Below are 26,991 nucleotides of genomic sequence, written 5' to 3'. Positions count from 1 at the left end.
TGTGTGCATTATGTGCATTGTGTGCATTTTAAAAAATGATTTATACATGTGCACAGAGATTTGGAGAGGCATGTTTAAAAAAGCTAAATAAATACATAAAATAAAATCCCACCCACGGCCAGGTCAGAGGAATGAGAGTTGTGTTTGGGAAAAGATGCACGGTTTTACCTGTATATTAACATTTGCAGTTTCAGCACCTTTACCTTCCAAAGCGAGTCATCTAGCCCTAAAGAAATGAGCAGGAAGCCAGCCCTGTAGAGCTGACTCTCCAGAAATCCCCAGGTGTCTTCTTTCGCAGATTGCCAGGGGGGAGTAGGGAGTGTAGATGTAATGCTTCTAACATAGTTTAGGACTGCACTCTCTGTTAAGATTACAGATTTAATAATGTTCTTAAAATGCTCAGGTCAAGTCAAAAATCTCCATTGACTTGACAGTATGAAATTAATGATTTGAAAAGTATCACATGGCGAATCATAGAAGCCTAATGTTTCCTCATGGTAAGAAAACGGCATTCATTTCAAGGAATCAAAAGGCAACTGAGGTAAAGGGAGTCACACCACAGATGATTCTGGCCCATCGTGCCACATATGTAGTTTCTTTCTGTCCTAGTTGCTAAGATACCAATATTTTAAAATTTGATAACTGGAAACAATTCAAAGTCGACTGTGTCACAGGGTATTCACAAACCATGAGGTAACCAAGAATAAAATCAGCCTCCTCGCTGCATTTTTTAAAATTCCTTTCACCTCGTGTGGCTGTTTATTGAGCTGAGAGTGAGGAATGGTGCTGATGCATTTGTGATCATATGCTATATTGCAATCACTGGACGCATTTCTCCTTTGGAATATTTAAGGAAGGGCAGAATGTTCAAATCAGTCTCTCTAAGCTATGTTAGGCTCTGGTTCACCTTACCAGATTGAGGTACTATATTGACACTAAATATGGTGAATGAATCTTTACTGAAAGGCAGGGAAGTAAAGCTTTCCATATAGCTGAGATCAGTATTGGGCCACATCCTGTAGCTGTTACTCACACAAAGCTCCCTTTGAAGTCAAAAGGAGCTTTACCTATTTATGGAGCGAATAGACACTGAGTAAGGACCTCAATGGTGCAGAGAAGGATTTTAGTCCTTGTTTATTATCATTATTGTTTGTTAAAAAAACTAGTTTCATTAAATAAAATCTTTTGGCAGAAAGAGAGTCCTCTTGCCACAAAATGTTTGGAAGAATTATTTCTGCTGTTTTCTGTCATGCTGATTTCCAGCAATTTGCTATGCACAGGGAGAACTTTTAAACTGTGACTTCAGAACTCTTCCCAAGCCTTTGTTCAATTATCCCTACGTAATGCACCATCGAGTGCATTTTGTAGAACATCTGCCTTCTTCGGGAACATTTGAAGTGCCCGGAGCCAATTTATAGCCTGGTCTTAGCTGGGCCTACAGTTCACTCCAGAGTTTCCATGTCAATGTAACAGCTCCTATGAGGGCTGTCACCAGCCATTGCAACTTAGGCTATGGCTACTCTACAGAGCTTACAGCAGCTCAGCTGCACGGATGCAGCTGCGCCGTTGTAACACTGCTAGGGCAGATGTTCTAAGCTGGTGGGGGAGAGCTGTTCCGTCGACTTAATTACTCCAGCTCCCGTGAGTGTCAGCGGGAGGAGCAATCCTGCCACATAGTGCTGTCCATACGGGTGCTTAGGTTGGTGTAACTTACGTCGTTCGGGGGGGTGGCTTATTCACACCCCTGAGCAATGTAACTTATAGCAACGTAAGCTACAGTGTGTACATAGCATTAGACTAGACTGGAGACTTCTATAAATTGCACTGGTCCCTGAACTAGACTCAGGCAGCACTAGGGCTTAAGTGGGCAGAAAGGTTGCAAAAGCTGCTTATACTCTCCCTGCCCTTAGAAGTGCACTGCACTTAAACATCTAAGAGTCTGGCCCTAACACCTTCAGTAATTTGGGAAGTAAACTGTAACTGGAAGATATCCTTCGGTTCCATTCAGTATTGGACCATGTTGTTCCCTCATTTACTCAGAGGGGGGAACAAAAAGGGCCTGATTCTGTAGTCCTCACACTGGCAAAACTCCAGGGGACTTAAATGAGAATTTTGTTTGCACAAGGACTGCAGGATTATGCCAAAAGCCATTTTTCGCTGTTCATTTTCAGTGATGATATTTAGCTGTCTCCTTTCTTTCTGCCATAATTTTCATTGCAGTTTAATAACCAAGCCTTGGGTTACTTAGACCTCACACTCAGGGGTATGGTACACTAGCTAAGAGACCTGAGGACACTCTATCACTGGTGGAATAAGTAGAAGAACAGAGTTTTCACTGCCACCCGTTAGTAAATGTAGCAGCTCAGCTGGTGTCTTAGTGTTTTTGCCTGGTTTCATGGGTGAAACTTTGAATAAACTTCTTGCTAGCAAAACAAAACCTCTCAGTCACACAAATACACAAAGCTGTTTGCAACGATTGCCATTACAGAGACTAAGGAGAAAAAGAAGTCGGGTCAAATACTGCTCCAGCTGAAGATAATGAGAGTTTTGTCATTCTCTTCAACAGAAACAGGCAAGGACCCATGTACTGACATCTACACTGTCTCCAGGAGCATGCTTCCCGGCTCGGCTAGATGGATGAGCTAGCTCTTCTCTAGCTAGTGCACTAAAAGTAGCAGTGCAGCTGGGCTCGCGGCTGGAGTACAAACCCACTTATGCTCCCTGGGTCTGTACTAGCTCAAGCTGCCACCCAGGTTATCCCAGCTACACTCCTATTTTCAGTGAACTAGCTAGACTAGTAGTGAGTGTTGGTCTACCTGTGCTGGGAAACATGCTCGCAGTTGCAGTGTAGATGTGCCCTAAGGGTCCTTGCCTGTTTCTGTTGAAGAGAATGACAAAACTTCCAACTTCAGCCAGAGCAGTGTTTGGCTTTAATTATTTTTCTCCATAGTTTTTGTAGTAAAGGAGTTTATTCAAAGTTTCACCCAGCCATAAGGTGAAGCTGAAAAAACCACTAAGATACTATGTGAGCTGCAGCATTAACTATCAGGTGGCAGCGAACACTCTCTGGTCTTCCACTTATTCCACCAGGGATAGTTGTTGTATCTGGACTCTCTTAGCTAGTTGGTGACCTAGGAGAACAGAGCATTGAAAAGAGAGTTTATTGGAAGAGATCTGTCTCGGGCTAGAGGTAGCCCATTTAATCAGCACTGTACCAAAGGGAGCTGCATGGTTTAAGGGATTTGTGATGGGTGACACAGCTACGTGCTGACAGTGACTGAAAGCTGCTGTATTCTGACAGCTCTCTGGTTGCCTATGTGGAATTGTTGTTGTTCTGAATTTACTTCCAGTGGATAGTCAAACATCACAATTTCCATCTTTGTTTTCAGTCTCACCAGAGAACCCATAATCTTCAAAGATTAAATTACTTTTTCAGCCTTAAGTAATGTCCTTCCAGGTGGTTACTGAAGAACATTGGCAGGTCAGTGTGGGAGAAACACTGACCATTCTATTGCTATTCAGTAGATAACTAGAGGTCTGGTGCCACAAAGGGGCTGGAAAAGTTATCCAAGCAGAGAAACTATCCAGGTTATCCTAGCAGTATTTCCTAGGCGTTGGAGCTGGGACGAAATCCTGGTCAGTACAGCCGGCTATACTACTTCTCTGGATGTAGAGGCTTGTACCAATGGGGAGAGAGGGTTTACTGGACCACAGTGTTTTTTGGTGTGTGTGTGTGTGGGGGGGGGGTCCCAGATCCCAGAGATCAGGTTCTAGCCTGGTCCTGACAGTCTACACTGCAATTAAACATCCCCGTAGCCTGAACCCTGTGAGCCCAAGTCAGCTGACACCAGCCAGCTGTGGGTGTTTAGGTTCAGTGTACACATACTCTAAGAAGCTGTTACCAGCTGGTTAAATTTAGACGAGCCACAAGGCTGCTATGAGATGTGCATGGGGCTGAAGAAGGCCAAGAAGTTGGGGGAGCACAAAAGTGGCTTAAAAGCCACCTTGGCCTCTTAGTGGTGGCCTCATTAGTAGAAGAGTCCTGTCTCTGTGACCCAAACGAAAAGGATAGTCCTTGTCGCCTCATGAAAAATGCAAAACTTTTCATGGCCTTGAGAGGACTTAATGTGTATGTTTTTATGACGTTCTATGTTTTTATTATCTTTTCTTCATAAATGAGTGTTTTACATTGCCAATAGTGCCTTGAAATGATGACTATGTGAGACGGAGCTGGGCTCATAATTTTGAAAGGGAAGTCTATAATTGGAAGCCGCTGACATTCAACCCCACTCTTTTATTCTTGGGTATAATTTAGCATGAAGCTGTTCCAAAAGAGCTGCAGTTAAACCCTACCTACAGGTGCCAGTCTATAATTCCAGCTGTAAGCTATAATCAGCAGAAGACTGTTGTAGTCACAACTGTTTTTTCCCCTCTCTCTCTACCAGCTGAAGTGAACACTATCAATGAGAGTACTGAAATCCTTCACCTTAACCCTGCTGTCACCACGGAGTATGTTGGTGAAAAAACAGAGAAGCAGATGGAGTTCTGTGACCGCTCCTGTGAAGAGCTGGGAACTATGTTCACTGAGCTCACTGGGTTGCGTATTGTTGTTAACAATTTAGTTGATAATCTTCAAAAAGTGGTAGGTATCTCTGGACTTAAGAATCAAAAGATACAAAACGTCAATTATAGAATGTTGTCTTCTCTGTCGCCCTCTGTCACTTTGCTTAAACATCTATAAAGATGTTGGGGGAGGTGAATCCTACATTTTCAAAAGTGACTACAAATGATTTTGCGTGCCTGACTATGACACTTTACTTGGGCTTGATTTTCACAGGGCAGGTTTAGAACAACATTTTCTGAAAATCAGGCCTTTTAAAAATATTTCAGATCTGGTAATCAAAATTCAAAGCACCCAACATCATGAGTCAAATTTGGCCATATGTGTACTGTATATCCATATGTCTGTATGTCCATATCTATGCTGTGTGTACATAATTTATATGTTTATCTTTATGATATCCACATATTATAGCTAAGGGGCAAATGAATGCATGTGAGTTTTATCTTTTTATCTTTCACCACTGCAGTATGATGAAGTGTGTAGTTACTTAAAGTCTTAGTTATGAATCATGTTCATACTTTCTAAACAAAGTTTTAATAATTTACTGCATGTCATGAGATTAGAATTATTTTCCCTTCTGAAGATGAGGAACTACATTGGAAAAAAACCCCCACCTTTTACAGTAGATTTTATTGAGTGCTAGGTAATCATGATCATAACGTTAGCTGAAAGAATTGCACCCTGTGGTACAGTGACTGACTTGTCTTTTTCTTCTTGGCTAATCTACAGGAATGCATAAAAGTGTAAGTTTTCAATCATAAAATTAAAGTCGGGTGACTGAGCAACAGTTTCTCTGTTTTTTTGATTTAAGGCACTTTAGTTATTTAATTAATTTATTTGTTTAATCTTTCAGTCTGAGGAGAACCAAATTATGTGGGAATTGATTGGGCCTAACAAAACTCTAAAGAACCAGTCGGTCTGCTGGCAGGATGGCCGTGCCTTTTCAGATAATGAAAACTGGGTTGTGGATAGCTGTACCAAATGTACCTGCGAGGTAAGACTATAGAAGGAGTCCCCCTATTTCCAAAATGGACAGTGGACTGAATCCAGCTTGGCTACTCAGTCCTGTTCCAGCATCCAACATTTATTCAGGGCTTGATTGAAATCTCACTGAAATCAATAAACAGACTCCTCATTGTCTTCAATGGGTTTTGGATTAGGACCTCAGTTTCTAATGGACAATACTGCAGACTTATACTGGTAACTTGCTTGGTTTAAAAATATTTCCATTCAACAAAATATTTTTGTTTTTTAAAATTATGACAAGCAAAATCTCTTCTGTGTATCCAGGGAAAATTCTACCCATACATTGATTTGCCTGTATTTGAACATAAACACAAGCCAATATATTGCTTTCTTTGTCTGTAGAATTCTAAAACCGTGTGCCATCAAATCACCTGCCCAGCAGTGTTTTGTGCCAATCCATCATTTATTGAAGGTGAATGCTGTCCTGTCTGCTTTCATTGTAAGTACTTAACAAAAGGAAAATCCACCTGTTTGGCAGTTTTAAAAAAACTTTTCATTTAAGGCGTGGTAAAGGAAGAGTTAAAAACCAGCTCAGCCAAAGAAAAATCATTATTTAAGCATCAGGATAATGAGGTTTAACTGCATTTTCCCTGGCTGCACATTCCAATTTCTCATTGCGTATGCTTTTCTTTTCTTTTCTTTTTCTTACTAAATAGTTAAAGTAGACTGCGGTGAGAGTGGATTAGTGTGCCTGCCATTCCCCTATAAAATGTGTTTAGATTCTAGAGACTAATGGGAATTTCCTGTGTTTCAGTATAATAATTGTTGGAAAGGCAAAAAGTCTCACAAATTTCTTTTCTCTTTCAGTTGTTTTGAATCTTACAATATTTTACTTATGTGGAACAGAATAACAAAAGGATTCTTCCAAGATAGCACTGCAGTTTGTGGCTTGCCTTTGTAGTGAGAATAGTTCTGGAAATATATCTTGCTCTGGGCTGGACAGGTCTATTGCAGAAAAAAATTGCAATACATTTTTAATAGTTTCAGTTTTCTGAAGTGTAATATTTATTGCATCGTATTCAGGTTTCTTGCCTATTCAGATCATATACAGCACATGTTTTCATTGTGCTCTCAATCACATTTATGGTTATGTTGTGTTCAGAGAAGGGTCCAAGCCTCATCTTTTGGATCTGGGTCCCAAAGTATGTGGATGTCTGGAACCAGAGATTGGGTCAGCCCATTACAGAGATCAGTCCCAGATCTAAATTTACAAAATGTGAGGGTGTTCAGATCCAGGGATCTGAGTTGGGCCAATCTCGAACTATGTTTTCTTTTTAAATAAAGTTCTCTAACTTTTCTGTGATAGATTAAAATAAAAATCAGAACCAGAGATCTAAATAGCAAAAAATAAGTTCTAACAGAAAGACATGTGAGAACAAAAATCTTATGACAAAAGGAATTCACAGTGTTAAGCAGTTTTTGCTTCTTCTGCAGCCAAAGACAGTGAAGATGGTTGGTCTCCATGGTCTGAGTGGACAGAGTGCTCAGTGACATGTGGCTCTGGAACACAGCAGAGAGGACGGTCATGTGATGTCACTAGCAACACTTGTGTAGGCCCGTCCATCCAGACAAGAACGTGTAGCCTTGGCAAATGTGACAATCGCAGTGAGTGCTGACATCTCTCTCTCCTAATTAATGTTCCCTCTGCTTCTCCCTTTCTAACCATGTAGCAAAAAGAATCCTAGCCTGGATTTCCTACGCACACTTTGATAGTCAGAACTGTATATATTTGAATACTAATTTATGCATTAGTAAACTAGTTATCAAGACATATTTTTGTTCCTTTACTCCCCCATCTAATATTCCTCACCTTTATTGTCAATCTAATATGCATGTGTATTGGCCAGTCTAGTTTTTGCTCTGTAAAAGGAAAGATCTAACAAGTAGGGCCTCTTGCCTTGAGTCAGCATATATACAGTACTGGCTTCTGTGCAGGGGCAGCTAATTGCTTGTGTGTCATTGAGCCATGATTCTCAGCACAGTCCTTAAGCACAGAAGTGTTTAGGACATGGGGGAAAAATACCCGCATTAAGTGGTTATAGAAAACTTTTGTAAAATACTAAGTAATCTTATATTTATTGTACCTACAAGTTAGACGAAAGGAACACTGGTCATGATCACTTTCAATGACTCCTGAACAACTGTTTAAGACAGGAAGAAAAGGAGTACTTGTGGCACCTTAGAGACTAACCAATTTATTGGAGCATAAGCTTTTGTGAGCTACAGCTCACTTCATCGGATGCCGTAGCTCACGAAAGCTTATGCTCAAATAAACTGGTTAGTCTCTAAGGTGCCACTAGTACTCCCTTTCTTTTTGCGAATACAGACTAACATGGCTGCTACTCTGAAACCTGTTTAAGGCAAGTATTTTCTTATGTTCTTACAACATATCTGTCCTCTGAACTGAGCTAACTCTAACATTCCCTTCAGTCCTGTGTTGATGGTTGTGTTTCATAAGTAAAATAGTCTCTGAAGTCTGAACCCAAATGCTGGCTTTTGTAATAGATAGTAATATAGGGTGGGACACCTATTATAAAATGGGGAAAGCTCTGTTGCAGGGCTAGGTTCATAAGTGAATTGCTATTATGCCCCCAGATGGGACAAGCACTTCCTTATGTTGTGTGGGGTTTTTTTTTCTCTGTCAGTACGTCAAGATGGTGGCTGGAGTCACTGGTCTCCTTGGTCATCCTGTTCTGTGACCTGTGGAATAGGCAACATCACTCGCATCCGTCTCTGCAATTCCCCCATCCCACAGATGGGTGGGAAAATTTGTAAAGGAAGTGGCCGTGAAACAAAAGAATGTGAAGGAGTCCCATGTCCAGGTAAGTTTGAGGGCTTAAACCCAAATTGAAAGTCAAATAGAACTACATTGTGTCTTCCAAGAAGGCAGGCTCTGAATCAGGGGTTCTTAACCTTTTTCTTTCTGAAGCCTCCCAACATGCTATAAAAACGCCCTGGCCCACCTGTGCCACAACAGCTGTTTTTCTGCATATAAAACCAGGGCTGGTGTTAGGGGGTAGCAGGCAGGCTGGGGCCCCACGCCATAGGGGCCCACATGAAGTACATTGTTCAGGCTTCGGCTTCAGCCCCACATGGTGGAGCTCAGGGCCTCGGGCTTCAGCCCCATGCAGTGGGGCTTTGGCTTTCTACCCTGGGCCCCAGTGAGTCTAATGTTGGCCCTGTTGGTAGCCCCCTGAAACCTGCTCACAGCCCCCCAGGGGGCCATGGACCCCTAGCTGAGAACCACTGCTCTAAATGATAATGATACAGGATCTAACATGTAGCCTTGGAGATGGACTAGTATAAGCCTATGGTATGTGGTCACTTGGCTTGTTCCTTTGCTTTAATTTTTGGGACTGTGGCATTGAATACAGAAAATAAAGTTCAGAATCAGTGTGTTCTTGTGGGTTGATCAGGGGCATTGAAATCAGACATCCAGGGTTCTACTTGTGTCCTTGCCACTGACTCACTGTGTAACCTTGTGCAAGTCACATTGCCTCTCGGTGCCTTGGTTTACTTATTATCATGCTTACTTAGCTCACAGGGGTGTTTTAAGAAGAGATGGGTGACAATGGTGTAGCCTGAGGCTTTCCAAGCTTCTTTCATTGTTATTTGGGTTTAAAAAATTAGAGTTTGGGAATCTTTCCTTCCTGTAATTTAAAGACATATTTTCCAAGGATAATACAAATGTACAATAACAAACAGATAAATATGTTTTCTATCTAAAGGGAAACCTGTGCTATGTATTAGGAATGGAAGTAGAATCCCCCTAAAGCTGGCATAATTATATGCCCTATATATAGAATACACATATAACTTATATTTAAAAAAAAATTCTTTCTCCTCCATTGCTTTCTTTTCTCAGAGTCAGTTTAGATTTGTTTTTCATTCTGCCCACTTCCTGCTCAATTTCATCCTATTTTTTACAGTTTTTTTTCTCTCTCTCTCTCTCTTTCTCTGTTCACAGTCTCTCCAGTCTATCATGGAATGTGAACCCAAGTATGTTTAAGTGAAAGTTGAACTTCTGAATCCACTGTATATTTGCGTGGATTAAAAAACAGGCAAAATGAATTTACTCATCTCTCCCTGTAAGGCCAAATTACCATAAGTGCCAGATGTTTTTTATTTATTGAGAGCCATCAGGGTGCTTGGTGCTGTACAAAGCATATGGGAACACACAGTCTCTATTCTGGGAAGTTAGGTCCTGATTCTGTTCTTATACTAATGTAATTTTGGAATAACTATACTGAAATCAGCAAAGTTGTACTAGCATAAAAGGTGCATGAAATCAAAATCAGGCCATTATAGCCTGAGTTAGCTAGGTGGTGCAGTTTGGAATACAAAACAAGAGGGAAATCTGCAGGTGGTGTATATGTCACTTTATTGTAAACATGTCATGTAAGTTAGCAGACTTACTTTCAGGTTTTGATAGAAGTAGTTTTCTTAAGAAGGGATTTGAATGTAAAAAATTGAGGTCATTTGCTATCTATAGAAGGAGATCCCAAAATGCAGTTAATTGCACTGAGCTGGATCTTCATCACCAAATGTAAACAAAAGATTCTCAGCACCAAGTGGAAGCTGAGGGTTTTTGCAGCTGTAAATTCTGATTAGAAACAGCTGGTTCAGAATTGGCTACTAACAAAATGACTTCTCAGGTCACCTTTATCATGGAAGAAGTCACAGAGCTCAGAGTTGGCACGCAGGTCATATGCTTGGTGTTCTCCAGTGCCATGTTTCCATAATAGGAGGAGTTTTAATAACAATCTCATCAGTGAACTTTGAAAATCCAGATGCATCAGCCAACTTAAACTGCTTCTGATCACTTTAATTGGAAATATACCATATGAAAAGGCATTGCATGCTGTTATGAGTTGTCAACAATGACTAAAATGGCTGAAAAATCCATGTATTTTTCTGGAAATATTGTAACCTCAGTTTTCAGTTGTCCAGTTTCATTTCTTCCTCTGGGTACATTTACAAACTGTTTATAGTCAGATCTGAAGGAGGCGTTATTGAATGTTGTCCACAGTACGTTGCTCATACTAATTTTGCCCTTTGTCCTGCATTTTCAGTTAATGGCAGATGGGGTCCCTGGTCTCCATGGTCCACATGCTCTGTCACCTGTGGAGGAGGGATCCGTGAGAGGTCTCGTCTCTGTAACAGCCCAGAGCCACAATATGGAGGAAAGAAATGTGTGGGAGATGTCAAGCAACATGATATATGCAACAAGAAAGATTGCCCAATTGGTGTGTATGCACTGAGTGACCAGCAGTGAGCTATGTAGCTTGCAAACTTTGTTATTGCTAGTTATTTACCTCCTGTCACATGGATAGCAACACTAATTGATACTAGAGAGTCTACATGTATGAAATACACTAATTCAGTCCCTGTTTCAGAAAAGCACTTACATAAATGCTTATGTCTAATTCACTTCAGTGAAACTTCTTGCATGTGCTGAATGTTAAGTGTTATTCAGAATAAGAAGCTTTCCTGCATCAGGGTCTCAGTGTATTATTGATATAGTCAACTGTTTGTAGCAGTCCACGAACCAAAAGGGAAATGCTTTCATATATAGTTGAAAATTCAAATATTTTTAATTGTCAGCATTCCATCATTTTTATCTAGATCTGTTTCAATGAATGGAGAATTTTTTTCTTTAATAAGGGTTATGGTTCTTTACTTTCTGCACTACTAACCTTATTTACATTTTTGCCTGTGTTTTGACAGATGGGTGTTTGTCAAATCCTTGCTTTCCTGGAGCAGAATGCAACAGTTACCCTGATGGATCTTGGTCATGTGGCCCATGTCCAGCTGGGTACCTTGGAAATGGAACAGTGTGTGAGGATCTTGATGAGGTATGCGTTGTTTCAGTTGTCAATCAACATGAAACATTTCCTTGAGGCTATTTATAAAGATTGTATGGTGATTATACAACAGGCTAACTTGGTTCTTTCGTTTTGCTTCTTTGTTTCTCCATAGTGTATAGCTGTGCCAGACGTTTGTTTTAAGGTGAATCAGGTCCATCGCTGTGTGAACGCAAATCCAGGGTTCCACTGCCTGCCCTGCCCACCACGCTACAAAGGAAATCAGCCTTTTGGGGTGGGCCTGGAGGCTGCCAAGACAGAAAAGCAAGTAAGTGATGTTGAAGAGGGGTCAATGGTTAGGAATGTGATGGAAACTGAAACCTATCTAAGCATTCTCCATAAAAAAGAAATTGTGAAAGAATATTTAATAGATTTGGGCAACAAACAAATATAGCCTCAAATAACTAAGTGCCAGATTTTCAAATGTATTTAAGCAGCTACAGATATAGATGGACACCAAGTGTGATTTTTCACAAGCTCGTAGGTGACTAACTCTCGTTGAAATCAATGGGAGTTAGGTGCTAAGTTGCTTTTGAAAAATCACACTAGGCATCTATCTGTTCCGTAGGTGCCTAAAATCCCTTTAAAAATATGGTCCTAAATGTGGATGCAACTTTTCTATTAGTACGATGATGCATTGGGCCTGATTATCCACTGCTCGTCACCTTGTGTAGTCATTTCTACCTGCGCAAAATGAGTGTAAAACGCTACAAGGCCAGAATGGTAGCCTTTTACAGCCAGAGTTTACAATCCCTTTTCACAGGTGTAAAAGACTACATAAGATGCAATGCAGTGGAGAGCTAGGATGATTATCTTGATAAATGCACTAAAGTAAGTCATCAAACATCTGTCTGAAGATCTCACTTTCTAAATATCAGTAGGTCAAGATGTATGTGTGTGGGGAGGGTTGGGGGAAAGGAGAGGAAATGACACAGAGGAATGTTATCTCATAGAAAATTAAGGCAACTTCTTAAAAACAGCTGCCATGAGACTTCATCAGTCTCTTCTTTTTAAGCCATGCTGTAGTTAGCCCAACATGTGAAGTCTAAATGTACAACACCCTGTTAAAATTAAGCCACTCAAACCTTACCAGGAAAAACAAAAGAGAAAAGAGGAAAGTGACAGCGCACTTGCTGACAGGATATTAAAATCAATTTGTTTGTCTCTCTGGTTTAAGAAAAAAATGACCACGCACCATCTGGTAGACTTAGACCATTATATCCTGACGACCAGTACTCGAAAGGAAATGGCCGTATGCAGTCTTTCCTGTCCATGATGAGAATTAATGGCTCCTAGAGGAATGCAGATGTAATTCCAAAAAACCGCAAACAAATTGTTTCAATGTATTTATTGAGTAATGTCCATTTTTACCTGTGGGCTTTATGCTTTTTTTAAATGACCAAAAAAAAAGTGTGGCTTAGACCAACTTTTTTTTTAAAAAGTGCCTAACTTGAGACATCTAAATATCTGGCCTGGGTTTGGAAATGTGCTGAGGACCCAGAAGCTCCTACTGATGTCATTAAGTTTGAATGAGGACAATCTGTTCTTGTAGGTGTGTGAACCTGAAAATCCATGCCTAGATATGACACACAGCTGCCACAAATCTGCAGAGTGCATCTACCTCGGCCATTTCAGTGACCCTATGTACAAGTGTGAATGTAGAACAGGATATGCTGGTGATGGACGCATCTGTGGTGAAGATTCTGACCTGGATGGTTGGCCCAATAGCAACCTGGTCTGTGCTGCCAATGCTACTTACCATTGCATGAAGGTAAGCAAGAAGTGGCAATAAAAAGTCGTTATGTTGCAACCAATTTTCTTTTTTTTAATAGCTAAGGATACTACTTTTCATTATAAAACTGGTAATGGTTTCTATGCAGACTTAAACTGTTAAAGTATCCAGTCTTTCTATGAGACAGTATAAAATGTATATTCACTTACCCCTTAATGGAATGCTGTGTTTCACTGGCACACAATGATCCTATGCTGTAAAACACTTCATAGGAAAAAGAGGGATCACTCCTGGATCATTGCTTCTCCCAAACTGTCAGTCCCCTCCCCTTTGTAGCAGAATTCTTTTTCCGTTCTGAGAGGTCTTCTGGGGATCACTAGAAAGAGTTCTATGGACCATCATTTGAGAATCACTCAAGCATTACTTGCATGAAAATCTCTTCTCTAAAGAGTTATCTAAGAAGACTGAAACCATGCAGTCACCACAATTCAGTAGGAGCTTGTGTACTGGTAGCCAAATATTAATAATGTTCTACAACAGAATGCAGATTCTGTGGGTTATTGTGGCCCCATGCAACTCCATCCCCACTTGTGATCTGGCACACCTCACTCAACAACAAAACAGACAATAGGATTACAACGCTCTGGTATTGCTGACTGAAGGGCAGATGGAGCAGGGCTGCTGAGATAGTAGAGAAAGGGTAGATGGTGGTTAGGATAGGTGTGTCTGGGGCCATGGGTGAACTTGGCCTCAGCTCAGGAAGGTCCTTAACCATGTACTCAACTTTAAGCACTTGAGCAGTCCCACTGAAATCACTGCACTATTGACATGCTTACAGTTAGGCATGTGCTTATGCACTTTGCTAAGTTAGTCTTCATGCAAGGACATTGGCTGCATAGGCCTACAGATGGCACTGTTTTCTTTTGATTGCTCTTTTTCAGTTCTAAGCGTGACCTTCTTAGATTTCTGCTCCCGCCCCATATTAAAAAAACATAGGTCCTTAATTTACTTGAGAATGCAACCAACCTGTCCTGAATGATGGCATCCTCTTCTAGCACTCTGACAGTGGCAACAAAACCAAAAGAACCTTGTCAAGTTCTGAACTAGCGTAATGGGTAAACAAATGAGTAACTTTACACAGAGACTAACAGTGTTTGAGCTAAGAGTGTTAAATGGGGCAAAAAGTCAACTGAAGTCAATGGCATTACACCAGGAATGAATTTGGGCCAAAGCCTTATTAACAGAAAGGGTGTATTAGATAGACCCTTGCTGTACACTAGTCTCAGATGCTGAACTTTCTCACGCTGCCTGCTGTTAGCTCATTGTAGATCTGGCCAACTCAGCTTTTGCAGTTCGTATATTCTTTTTGGCGCCTGTCATCAGGACATGCAACATGTTGACTCAAGATGCAACACAAAAGATCTGCTTTCATTAAGAACATAACATGTTGAACACATTTAGAGGAGACTGTTCCCAAAGGTTCAGTCTTGTCTTTCTGTAAGACATACATTAATTTTATAGAAACAAATGTTTGATTAAAAAAGGTCTATTTAAAAAACAGAAAATATTCTCAGGCAGTAGCACTCATTAGAAATTATTCTAGTTTAGCAATTTTCTAAAAAAAAAAAAAAAAAAAAAGATATCCTTTTCCTAACCTGTGAAAGTGATTGAAAAATAACTTATTGTCTAAATAAAATTAATATTTTGAATTTAAATGTACTTTTAGTTCTCTCAAAGTTTTCATGTATAGACATTTTTTTCCTCCACAATTCCTGTACTGAAAAATGAAACATTAGCATAAATATGATACTTTGGAGGCTAAGATTGGGTCAATCATTCAGGGAGCACCTGTATATACAAAAAAAGGAGTCCTAAAAGTTTGGAGGTTCATTTTGATGTTGATAATCATCCAAAAACTATAATGCTTTTTCCTCAGCTTATCTAGATGAACAGAATCTCTTGAGCTTGAAAATTTGGGCTGGAAATCTCATGAGAATAGATCTTTCCCGGAGAGTTCAACATTTTCTTTGCTGATCCTGGACACAAATATATGTGCTATAAGAACAATATTTCTGCAGTGCTTTGGCATGTCCAGTTTTGGTTTCTAGCAGAAGTGGAAAGGTGAAAATAAGTGAAAACAGCAATGGGAACAATTTATAACCCCAGAAAATGTTTTGGGATAGGAAATAGACAATGGTTCGAGTGGCTTTTTACATTTTCACCCATTCTTTATCCCAAGGCAGAATGATGACCCAAGGTAAGGCATAAATTTGTAACAGTGAGAGTAATTAACCATTGGAACAATTTACCAAGGATCATAGTGGATTCTCCATCACTAAAAATAGCAGTTAAAATGTTTGATCATTGTTTCACTTTTTTATTTTTATATTTATATTTCCAATTTAGAAAGCCCACGTAATTATTGTAAGAGATAGTAGGTCCTTCAGTCGCCAAATCCTGCTCTTTTTTGCACCATTGTGATGCCACTGGGATACATTCATGCAACCTCCCTGAATTAAATAGGATTCTATGAGTGTAAATGAGAGCAGAATTTGCCTCCATGTGTTAATCAGAGTAATTGCTTTCTTGAACCGCGGTTTTTGAAAATCTGTACTTATTTTTTCCCCCAATCCAGAAAACTGTTCACTTGGAATAATCACCCTTTCCTCAGTTCTGACCTTCAATGAGAAATAAAAAAGGATACATTTGTCTTTTATTTTCAAAAGTCTTGGAAATCTAACAGTGCAAAAGGACACACGTGTCTCAAAACTACAGCCCCGTGTCTATGTCTTTGTTGCATTAACTTTCTGTATGACAGATTACATCTGAAGATCATCCTTCTAGCTTTCATCTTCATTCTTCTGGTTAAAGGCAGCCAAAGCCAGCCACGTTACATTGCAATCTTCAAAGTTCCTTCATGAGCTGCCCATAAGGAGTTGACACTGTGTGTGTGTGTGTGTGTGTGTGTGTGTGTGTGTGTGTGTGTGTGTGTGTGTTTTCCCTATCAGATGCTCTCAGTTAACATACACTCCAAACATTCCTTCTAACAGAAGGAAGTTGGGGAATGTGATTTGCAACTTCATTTAATTTATTTTACAGCATGAAAACTGGATGAACTAATATTTTTGGCAACAAACAAACACAAAGTCTTTAAAACGTACTTGTGACAGATTTCCTCAGCTATGTGTTTTATAGCCTCGTGGGCTATATAATCTTCAAGCCTATGTTACGAGTCTGTGACATAACATAAAAATAATGTACTGATTTTTCTGGACAGGATAACTGCCCCCATCTGCCTAATTCTGGACAGGAAGACTTTGATAAGGATGGCAAAGGTGATGCCTGTGATGAAGATGATGACAATGATGGGGTAGAGGATGACAAAGTATGAGATTTTATTTAATGGTTGATTTTTTTTTTAAAAAAAAGTCTTTTATCATTTTAATGCATATGATGGGATGGAGGGGGCCCTGTCCAGTGCGGGGTGAGTGCACCCTGTCTCTCAAGCCGCCTTCTGCCTCTAGGCCTCAGAGTTTAAGTCTACCAATTGGCTCTTTGCTGTAGGGCTGTGCAGCCTAGGAGTCAGGGTCTACAGCAGTCCCCTGACTACCTGGGCTGTAAGACCTAGTTGCCAGAGTCCCTAGCAATACCCTGGCTCCCAGGGCAGTGATGCCTAGTGGCCAGAGTCCCTAGTAACACCCTGACCCTCGGGGAAGTGAGACCTAGAGGCCAGAGTCAATAGGATTGGGCCTGGGGGGGGGTTGCGGCCATGGTAGTGGCTCCACCGGGTCTCAGCCCAAGTCCCTGGTAGTGAGGTGTAGGCTTGCCACTTAGTCAGCAGGGATCCACCCAAAACATGCTGACTGCTTTAGGGACAATGACTAGTCCCTCCCTGGGCTACTTAGAATCATAGAATATCAGGGTTGGAAGGGACCTCAGGAGGTCATCTAGTCCAACCCCCTGCTTCAAAGCAGGACCAATCCCCAACTAAATCATCCCAGCCAAGGCTTTGTCAAGCCTGACCTTAAAAACTTTTAAGGAAGGAGATTCCACCACCTCCCTAGGTAACGCATTCCAGTGTTTCACCACCCTCCTAGTGAAAAAGTTTTTCCTAATATCCAACCTAAACCTCCCCCACTGCAACTTGAGACCATTACTCCTTGTTCTGTCATCTGCTACCACTGAGAACAGTCTAGAGCCATCCTCTTTGGAACCTTCTTTCAGGCAGTTCCTACTGTGACTCCTGCAGTCCTGCCCTGGGTGTCTGCCTGAGACTCAATGTCTCCGGCTCCCACAGTCTGAGGCTCCAGCAGCTCCTGAGCTGGAGCCTGCAGCATGCATCCTTCCTCTCTGGCTGCTAGCCCAGACTGAGCTGGGCTGCTCCCTCTTATAATGGGGTGCTACACTTCGAGCACGCCCAGTTGGGCTTCTCAGCCCACAGTCAGGAGTTAACCCTTCCCTGTCCAGTGTGGGGTGAGTGCATCCCATAACACTCCCTTACAAGAAATAATTAAGGACTGTGTGGATCAGATCCTCAGTTGCATTAGGGCAGCTTTGAACTGTCCTGTCTTCTCTCAATTACCCTTGGGGGGGGGGGTACAGCCTGGTGCAGAGCAGAGTAGGATTGCAGGAGGGCAAAGAGGACCTAATGCCCCATTTAAGCCTTCACCCTATTCCGTGCTGTGCTGAGTGCTCTGTGGCATAATCTTTGGGTTTTGGTATATTGACTAGAGCAGGAGCTGGTCCTCTGGTTTAAATCAAAAATGACATTTGATTGCTCTGTCTGCACTGGGGAGAACGTAACAACCAAAGGGGAAAATGAGGTATAGTTTGCTGTGTGCCTTCATGTTCTGGATCTGTATTTGGAAACTTTAAAAAAAAAAAGTTTAACAAGCGTTTGATCAATAACATTTATTTTGCATGTGCAGTTACAGAAATTATTGCCATCAGTTACATTGTCCAGTTAGGTGACACTGAAGTGAGTATTCTTCTCTCTGTCAGGCACATTTATTTTTTTGTTACCCTATGGCAGTATTTGATAAACTAGGACATATTTTGCCTTTTCTTTATATCTCTTCCTCGAACATCCAGAATAGTGAAGTCTGGCTGTTGCATTAAGACAGTAATTCGTCTTCATGGAAAATGCTTGCACAACAACAAAATTGTGCAAAATATTCTCCAATGACTTCTCTTAAGGTTCTGTGAGATCTAGTCTCCTCTCTACACATGTATGTTGGGCCTGATCCTCCACTGCCTTGCACATTAAGTAGTCATTTACATTTGTACAAAATGGGTGTAATATGCCTACCAATCTGCCTTAGTATTTTGCACCCGCTTCACAGAGGTGTAAATAACGACACAAGGGAAAGGGCTAAGCTCATCAGTGAAAGGTACACTTGTACATCAATTTATATGTCTTAGTTTCATTTTCACTTTTATTTCTGCCTAAGTGGAATACGGGGGACGGGAGGGTGGGGAAATACTTCTTGATACATGAAATAATGTCTCAGACCAAGCTGTGATTCATATTCTTAAATCCTTTGCTTCTGCTTGCTAGGACAATTGTCCTCTTCTGTTCAACCCCCGTCAGTTTGATTATGACAAGGATGAAGTTGGTGACCGCTGTGATAATTGCCCGTATGTGCACAACCCTGCTCAGATTGACACTGATAATAATGGAGAGGGTGACTCATGTGCTGTGGATATTGATGGTGATGGTATGTTCTTATTCAATAAACCAGACAGCAACTGGTTCAGAATTAGTTACTATTCCAGACCTAATACTTTGCCTTATGGTCAAATGGGTGGGCTGGTTGCATTTGTATGTAAGATAAAATCAGTTCCAGCTTATATTTTTGCAGTCAGAAATATAGGGAAAAAATGGGAAGACCAAGGTCCACCAATCCCCATGCTTTGCATTGAACACAGCACATTGATTATAGACTCATAAGACTTTAAGGGCAGAAGGACCATCAGGATCCTCTTGTCTGACCTCCTGCACATTGCAGGCCACAGGACCTCACCCACCATTCCTGTAATAGGCCCATAACCTCGGCTTGTGTTGCTGAAGTCCTCAAATCTTATGTGAAAATAATGTGAAATGTACTCACGTGAATGTAAAAGATCATCCCTGCCCAACATTCTAGATAAATCACACTTCCCCACCCCATTCCAAGACCCTTGCAAATATCCCTCAGAGGAGGGGAAGAATTTCTTCCTGACTCAAAAATAATCAGGATGCAATATGCTACTTTTGTTTCCGGTTTGGATACTAGAGAAAAAAAGATATTGGTTAAGGCAATATCTAGAGGATATTAATCTGGGCCAGGGAAAATCAGAATTGACCTGGATAATCATACAAAGCTCAAACCAATCCAAACTCAAATACCCTCTGAGTTTTGCTTATTTGTACACACCTCTCTAGTCTTGGTTCTGGCCAGAAATGGAAGCAAAAACATTGAAATATCTTTAGAAAGCTTGTTCTTGAAGCATTTCTAACACGGTTGAAACCCAGAAGTGTTAGAAATAGAAGAAAAACGTCTGGTCTTGCATTTGCTTCAGTAATCATGTAACTTTTGGATGCTTATCTGAATTGAACTGCTGAACCTTTTGAAGTTCTCCCATCACTCACAACATCAGATTCTTACTAGAGCTCATGGGATTTCTGCATGTGCAATGAATGGAAATCATAATTCTGTATCTTTGGCTGAGACTCCATATTTTGACGTTTATATAAAGCTCCAGAAGCCATATAATTGAAGAGATGATCATAGTGTCATCTTCTGGCACTTGTGCCAACACAGTCTTAACTTTTTTTTGTCACCATGATAATAATTTTGGAAGGAGAGGACAATTTGTTGCAAAATGAGAAGGAAGGGTGTCTGTTGAATATTTGGCAACACTGTACAATTAATGATATATATGTTATACTAAGATGAGTTCATTTAGCACTAAAGCATAAACTCATGCAATGCATTGCTATATAGAATTCCTCAGGAATTCCATTGTGATATAGTATTTATTGCAGAACATTACTCAAAAATTCTGGGGAGGTAGTTCCAACTCTAAGCAATAAAACTCCAAGTAATTTAAAATGGAAAAAAAAATCCTACTTTTTTAGCAATACACATTTTCTTTAGGCTCACAAATATAAAAGGCCAAATTCTTCAAAGCTCATGCATCCTTACAAAAGCAAAACTTCCATTGAAATATATCTGGGAGTTTTTACATTAGTAAGGAAAGCAGGATTTGGCCCACAGTGTGAAATTACAGTAGAACCTCAGAGTTACGAACACATCAGGAATGGAGGTTGTCCATATGAACAAAACATTATAGTTCTTTCAAAAGTTTACAACTGAACATTGACTTACTACAGCTTTGAAACTTTACTATGCAGAAGAAAAATGCTACCTTTAATCATCTTAATTTAAACGAAACAAGCATAGAAACAGTTTCCTTACCTGTCAAATCTTTTTTTTAACTTTCCCTTTATTTTTTTTAGTAGTTTACGTTTAACACAGTACAGTACTGTATTTGCTTTTTTAATTTTTAGTCTCTGCTGCTGCCTGATTGCGTACTTCCGGTTCTAAATGAGGTGTGTGGTTGACCAGTCATTCGTAACTCTGGGGTTTGTAACTCTGAGGTTCTACTGTACACCCATTCCTCAGTGGCTCTTTCATTTCTTGTTGCGATGTGGTAGTACAATAAAACTGAAGCAGCTTTAATGGAATGGCAAATAAAATGTACCATGAATAAAACTCACTTCTGACAGAGGATCAGCAGTGGGCTACGAACCTCTTCAGAGCCACTTAAACCCTCAAAATAGGGCTTCAATGGAATTTAAAATAGGGGCCTGACCTCTGCAATGGTATATCTTACTGTATGTGAACCAGCCATGCTAGAATTTCTTATCTGCTTCAGTCACATTATTTTTTTACCCTCACAGACATTTTTAATGAACGAGATAACTGTCCATACGTTTACAACACTGACCAGAGAGATACAGATGGGGATGGAGTAGGCGATCATTGTGATAACTGTCCATTGGTGCACAATCCTGATCAGGTAAACACTAAGCCCATTTGTGTGAGGGGCGATGGGTGGGAGGATTTGCTCTTGAAGTGGGAACTCTGAAAGCAACCTTTTAACTGCATGTATTAATGCTGACCTCAGAATAGGAGAGAATGAGAGAGAGAAAATGTTTAAGGAACGAAACTAAATGATGATGATGATGATGATGATTTGCATTAGAGTCAAGCATAGAGACCTCTACCAAAATCAGGGCCCCATTGAGCTAGGCACTGTACAGACACATAGTAAAGGACAGTCCCTGCCTCAGAGAACGTATTGCTTAAATAGACAAGAGGTGGTAGGGGAAAGAGTGACAGAGAGGCTAATTAACTGACCCAAGGACTCAGATCAGCAACAGAACCAGAAATGGAGTCCAGGTCTCCTGACTCTCAGTCCAGTGCCCTACCCATTAGATCTTCTTGCCTTCCTTTTATGATCTTTAGCTAGCTGCTTGCTCTGTGTGGGTGTGGGAGATACAGTACAGACTCGTTGGGTAAAAGGCCAGGAAGCTCTTCTATTATCACAGGATACTGAATAATTTGAATGATGTGATTTTAAAAGTCTGATATCCCACAAGCCGCCAGTGCAAAATGCAGCATAAATTCACTTCTGAACTGGAGGGGCCCGTTTCTCCTAGCACAGGACGTGAGTAACTGCGATTGATTTCAGTGACAGTAACTCAGACCTGTGGTAGGAGAATCATGCCCCTTCCTTCACAGAAGAGACATAACAATGCGTGGAAAAGAAAAGGCTGTATTTTGCTCATTTTTCATTTCCACATAAAACATAAAGGCCCATTATGGCAATGATACACTCTGGTTAGTGACAATTCTCTTCTGCCTGCAATCCACCCACTTTATATGAAAAGAAAACTGCCCTGGTTGGCAACATAATATATGAACAGCTCTTTTATGGTATTCATGGTAAATTGCAGGTTCTGGTATGAACTGAAAGCAAAAGTTATGAAAAACAGTTTTGCAGGTTTTCAGTGATCTAACAATGAATATTGCCTTGGTTCAGGTGAATGCTTTGGAATTTATAATTATGCAAAGTTATTGCACTTAGCTTCACCTCCGGGCTTATAATAACTAAACTTCATTGAGCCCAATAGCAGCCACTCATACCTTAAGAACCTTGTCTGGGCAAGACAGTTCATATGAGAGCTACACAGCTTGCACAGGCTTCAATAATATGAGGTAACACACTCTCATGAGGGACTATCGGGCCAGCTGAAATGCATGATATCATATATGCATCTATTTTTTGCTTGCAATATTAATTATGTTCCAGGGAAGAATTTTATCACATTGCACTATGTTTTATTAAATAATTACATCAGATTTTTGTCCTGCAATGTATCTAATGAATACTCTAGTGTCCATCCCAGATTTCTAAATTGTTATAACAGTTGCAGTCAAACCCCAAACAGCTGGCTTTAAGACTGAAAAGTTAGATCTGAATTGTCCATCCTTCTTTTGGACCTTTAACATTTTATACATATAAAAAACCTCTCCTCTTCAATGTAGGCATTAAACTTCCTTATATGTGAAAAACAACAGCCCTGATTTTCAGGTCTGGCTAAGTGGCACTCCATGCAGAGCTTGAGGGATTGGGCAAAGATGTCTTTAACCCCACCTTTTCACTCCCTGTGCCATTTGGAGAATAATTTGGCTCCCACTGCAAGTTAGAGCAGCCTTAGGTCTGCTTCACTTGGCTTTCCATGGCTCCAAGGGCTCTACGTGGCAACAAAAATTGCCAGAATGCAGTGGCACTCCAGGCAAACCTCCTATCTTGGCCACATCCCTGGCATGACCTTTATGACTCTATGGGTATGTCTACACTGCATTTAAAACTCCTCAGCTGGCCCATGCCCTGTGAGGGTTCTCGAACCCGGACTTGAGCCTGAGCCCAAACATCTACATCGCAGTTAAACAGCCCCTTAGCCCAAACCCCGCAAGCCTGAGTCAGCTGGCATGGGCTAGTTGTGGGTTTTTATTTGCAGTGTAGACATACCCTATGATGCACAGAGAACTCCTTTACATCAGGGTTATTTCCTGTGGGCTAGATCTGACCAAGGTTCAGCAGTGTAAAGGGGATGTATCAGACCTGTGAGTTAGGACCAGTAGGTTCCAACCAACAAACGTAAACTAGGAGCCATGTCGGAAAATGTTTGCCCGAGTTTCAGTAAGGTCTTCATTGACATTCCTCATATTAGAGTGAAAAAAATTGAAATTTTATTACATTTCTACTTCATAGAAATTTGTCACCACAATATAGGAACTCTTCAGGAAGTTACTGGAAGAGAAATGTAGAGAATAAGGAAACATGTCATCTCAATTTTGTGCTTTGTAACAATCAAGATACTAATGTTGTTGCCTGTTTTTTTCTGTAGACTGACATAGATAATGACCTGGTTGGTGACCAATGTGACAACAATGAGGACATAGATGAAGATGGTCACCAGAACAACCAAGATAACTGCCCCTACATCCCCAATTCTAACCAGGCTGACCATGATAAGGATGGCAAAGGGGATGCATGTGATTCCGATGATGACAATGATGGTGTTCCTGATGATAGGGACAATTGTCGGCTCATGTTCAACCCTGACCAAAAGGACTCTGATGGTAAGAACCAAGTAGTGTGGGTTTGATTCAGTTCTAAGTACATGAAGAACTGGTGCATGCATAGACTAATGCCGAGGATATTTTTTCCCATGGATAAAAGAAATAAGACATTTCAGACCAAATTGAGCTTGAAGGTAACAGGCCTGATATCACTGACCTCAGTGAAATTGCTCCTGCTTATGCCATGTCTGAACTTGGAGCACTGTATTAAGGCATCAAACTAGAACTTGTCAAACATATAATATAGTTTTGATTAAAAAAAACATTTTCTGGGAAAATGTTTTTTTCCTTTTCAAATGTTAATTTTTGATGCAATATTAAACTAGAATTTTTTTTAATTTAAAAAACTGTTTTGGGTTTTGAAAACCAACACAACTGAAAAATTTTGGTATTCAGCTTCAGTTTTTTATTGAAAGAACCAAAATATTCCATTACATTTTAAAAAAATGAAAAATATTCATTTATTTGTAAATATATATGGAAAATATTTGCCATTTTTCAACCAACTCTACTAAAAATTGTTTCACAGAGGAAACACTTTAGGTATGTGTTGATCATGTGCACCATACACTTGCATAAATGGATGCAGTATTTTTCTTCTTTTCTTTTCCTGAATTGTTGCGCTGTAGTCTAGGTCACTGTTAAATAGGTGTAATGGTCTACCACGTAGATGGTTGCAGTTCAGTGGTTAATGATGTGCTACCAAAATATATATATAAAAACATATATACATGCTATATATTTATAACATATAATACAATTTGTGATCCTTTAGGATAAAAACTGAGATATACTTTTGATACATCTATGAGTAATGACCCACAAAATAAATACATATGAGATATTTCCTAGTTACACGAGTGTATATGAAATTGCTGGAGTTCTTCCACATTGATGCTGGTGTAACTGAAAGCAAAATTTAGTTCATATGTTCATAGTGAGGATACGTTTACAGTGGACCAGTTCTCGATTGCTGCTCTGGTTACTTTGCGCTGTATAGCTGGTAGTTATAGCCCCCTGAGGATTCTATCTGCACTGGGAAGTCCTTGGGTGATGTAGAACAGTGATAGCAGTTCCCACAGCTCCTCTCCTCCCAGTATGCTGGTGTAAAGGGCCATGGCTAGGATAAAGAGGGAATGACTTACACAACTCTGTGCTCTGCCAATCTCTGTAATGGCCCTATAGCCCTTGGGCTGCTCTAACTTCTATCAGGACCTCTGTAGTCCAAGGGTGATCTGGGGATTTGGGCAGTATAGTTCCATTAAAGCCAGCTTTTGCTCCTCCTGGTCTTGTGCCAAGCACAGCTCAGCCGGGCTATGGAGGTCTAGGCCAGTGTATGTGTGAATGCACTTCTGTGAAGACTATCCCACAGAATCAATAGTACAGGTTGCCTTGCTCATCATCATCATCAACGGCAGAATAAATCTTGTTTAACTTTGGCAAAAGCCAGACTATAACTAAAACCAAAAGATGTTCATGTGAGCCACACAATTTTAAGTTGCAGATGTGGATAGAGTTTGTGGACGACATGGCTTGTTGGACAAATGCTTTCAATATTGTTTGAAACAAAATCAACTCTGTCAGCAGTCAGGACCACTGGGAACTTCAGCAACATATGCACTGAATAATTAAAATCCTCGTATAGGTTCAAGAATTGCTTCTTTGATATTGGCAAAGGGAATAAAGTTGGAAATGCATAGTTTTTTATCTTAAATGTTAAGATAAACAAGTGCAGGAGTGCACAGCTGGTCAGAATTTGGAGTTCTACTTGGCTGTCAGACAGTGGAATGTGGAACCATTTTCCCACCAAGCTGAACTGCAGAAAGTCTTTGATTGTTTCCTAAGGTTCATTCTCCTTCTTTCCATCGGAAAGCCTGTGCTTGAAGAATACAATGGTGATCAAGTGCACTAAAGACATTTTACGTCTGCATCTGCATTTTACGTCTGCAACAAGTCCTTGTTGGTGGCAGGATGGCACACTACATAGGCTACAGGTCTCTTCCAGTGTAGTAATTCCTATGTGAACAGCTGTTGACTTATATAAGTAGAGAAGGAGAGAGGTACACAATGCTAACAATTTTTGCCTGTGTATGTGTTCTGCTTGTAGGTGATGGCAGAGGTGATATCTGCAAAGACGATTTTGACAATGACAGTGTCCCAGATATTTATGACGTGTGCCCCGAAAATATTGACATCAGTGAAACTGACTTCAGAAAGTTCCAGATGGTCCCCCTGGATCCAAAGGGAACAGCTCAAATTGACCCCAACTGGGTTATTCGCCACCAGGGTAAAGAACTGGTGCAGACTGCCAACTCTGATCCTGGCATAGCAGTAGGTGAGTATCAGAAGAGAAAAGAATTATCTGGATTCTTTGGAACAGTGCTGGCTGAAACACATACAGAATAATACACAGCCCCAGACCTTAGGATAGATATAGTGCTGTTTATCTTCAAAGCACTTTACTTTAACTACAGCACTCTCTTCAACACCCCATTAGGTAGGTAAGTATAATTATTCCCATTTTACCAATAGGGAAAATGAGACAGAGGGTTTAAAATACACAGAGTCACTGTCGGAGCTGGGATTAGGACTCTGAATTTTTCATAGTGACCTGAGTGTTCAAGCTGCTAGACCACACTTCTATTATACTTGGTGTAGCACATCAAACAACTGCATAGTCTTGTTTCTCTTTTCATATAGAAGCCCAACATAGCATGGATTGGTTCATTTACTCAAACGGGAGTGTATATCCTGAGTGTCTGAGAGTACCTGCGTGTATATACCTGTCAGAGTTTTTTCCTGTTGCTGTTGGCACAACTCTCTGCTCAGCTGATGAAGAAAAAGCATTCTGTATTGAGGTTGCATATGAGAGAAAAGCCTATTGAGCTACTTGATTCCATTTCATTTTGGAATGTCAGCTGCTATATGTTAGACCTACCTACAATAACCCCCACATGCATTTTTATAGAGTTAATTCTGATAGGTAAGAGGGAACATAGCTGTTTCACTGATCTGAATAAATCAGGACTGAGGCAGGCTTGCAAACAT

General features: G+C 40.5%; 1 protein-coding gene across 1 annotated transcript in view; it reads left to right on the top strand.

Moving 5' to 3' along the window:
- Positions 1-26,991, top strand: part of THBS2 (thrombospondin 2) — a 45,994-nt gene that overhangs the window by 11,194 nt on the left and 7,809 nt on the right. Inside the window, exons 5-18 of the mRNA XM_027833286.3 lie at positions 4,446-4,642; positions 5,478-5,618; positions 5,993-6,089; positions 7,085-7,255; positions 8,296-8,472; positions 10,723-10,896; positions 11,378-11,505; positions 11,630-11,782; positions 13,067-13,285; positions 16,524-16,631; positions 18,804-18,963; positions 21,192-21,310; positions 23,709-23,943; positions 26,051-26,278. Of these exons, the coding sequence (XP_027689087.2) occupies positions 4,446-4,642; positions 5,478-5,618; positions 5,993-6,089; positions 7,085-7,255; positions 8,296-8,472; positions 10,723-10,896; positions 11,378-11,505; positions 11,630-11,782; positions 13,067-13,285; positions 16,524-16,631; positions 18,804-18,963; positions 21,192-21,310; positions 23,709-23,943; positions 26,051-26,278 (2,307 nt within the window). The remainder of the gene's footprint in view (positions 1-4,445; positions 4,643-5,477; positions 5,619-5,992; positions 6,090-7,084; positions 7,256-8,295; positions 8,473-10,722; positions 10,897-11,377; positions 11,506-11,629; positions 11,783-13,066; positions 13,286-16,523; positions 16,632-18,803; positions 18,964-21,191; positions 21,311-23,708; positions 23,944-26,050; positions 26,279-26,991) is intronic.

Source organism: Chelonia mydas, chromosome 3 (assembly GCF_015237465.2).
Source record: "Chelonia mydas isolate rCheMyd1 chromosome 3, rCheMyd1.pri.v2, whole genome shotgun sequence".
NCBI classification, from domain to species: domain Eukaryota; kingdom Metazoa; phylum Chordata; order Testudines; family Cheloniidae; genus Chelonia; species Chelonia mydas.
This window is presented reverse-complemented; position numbering and strand designations above follow the sequence as displayed.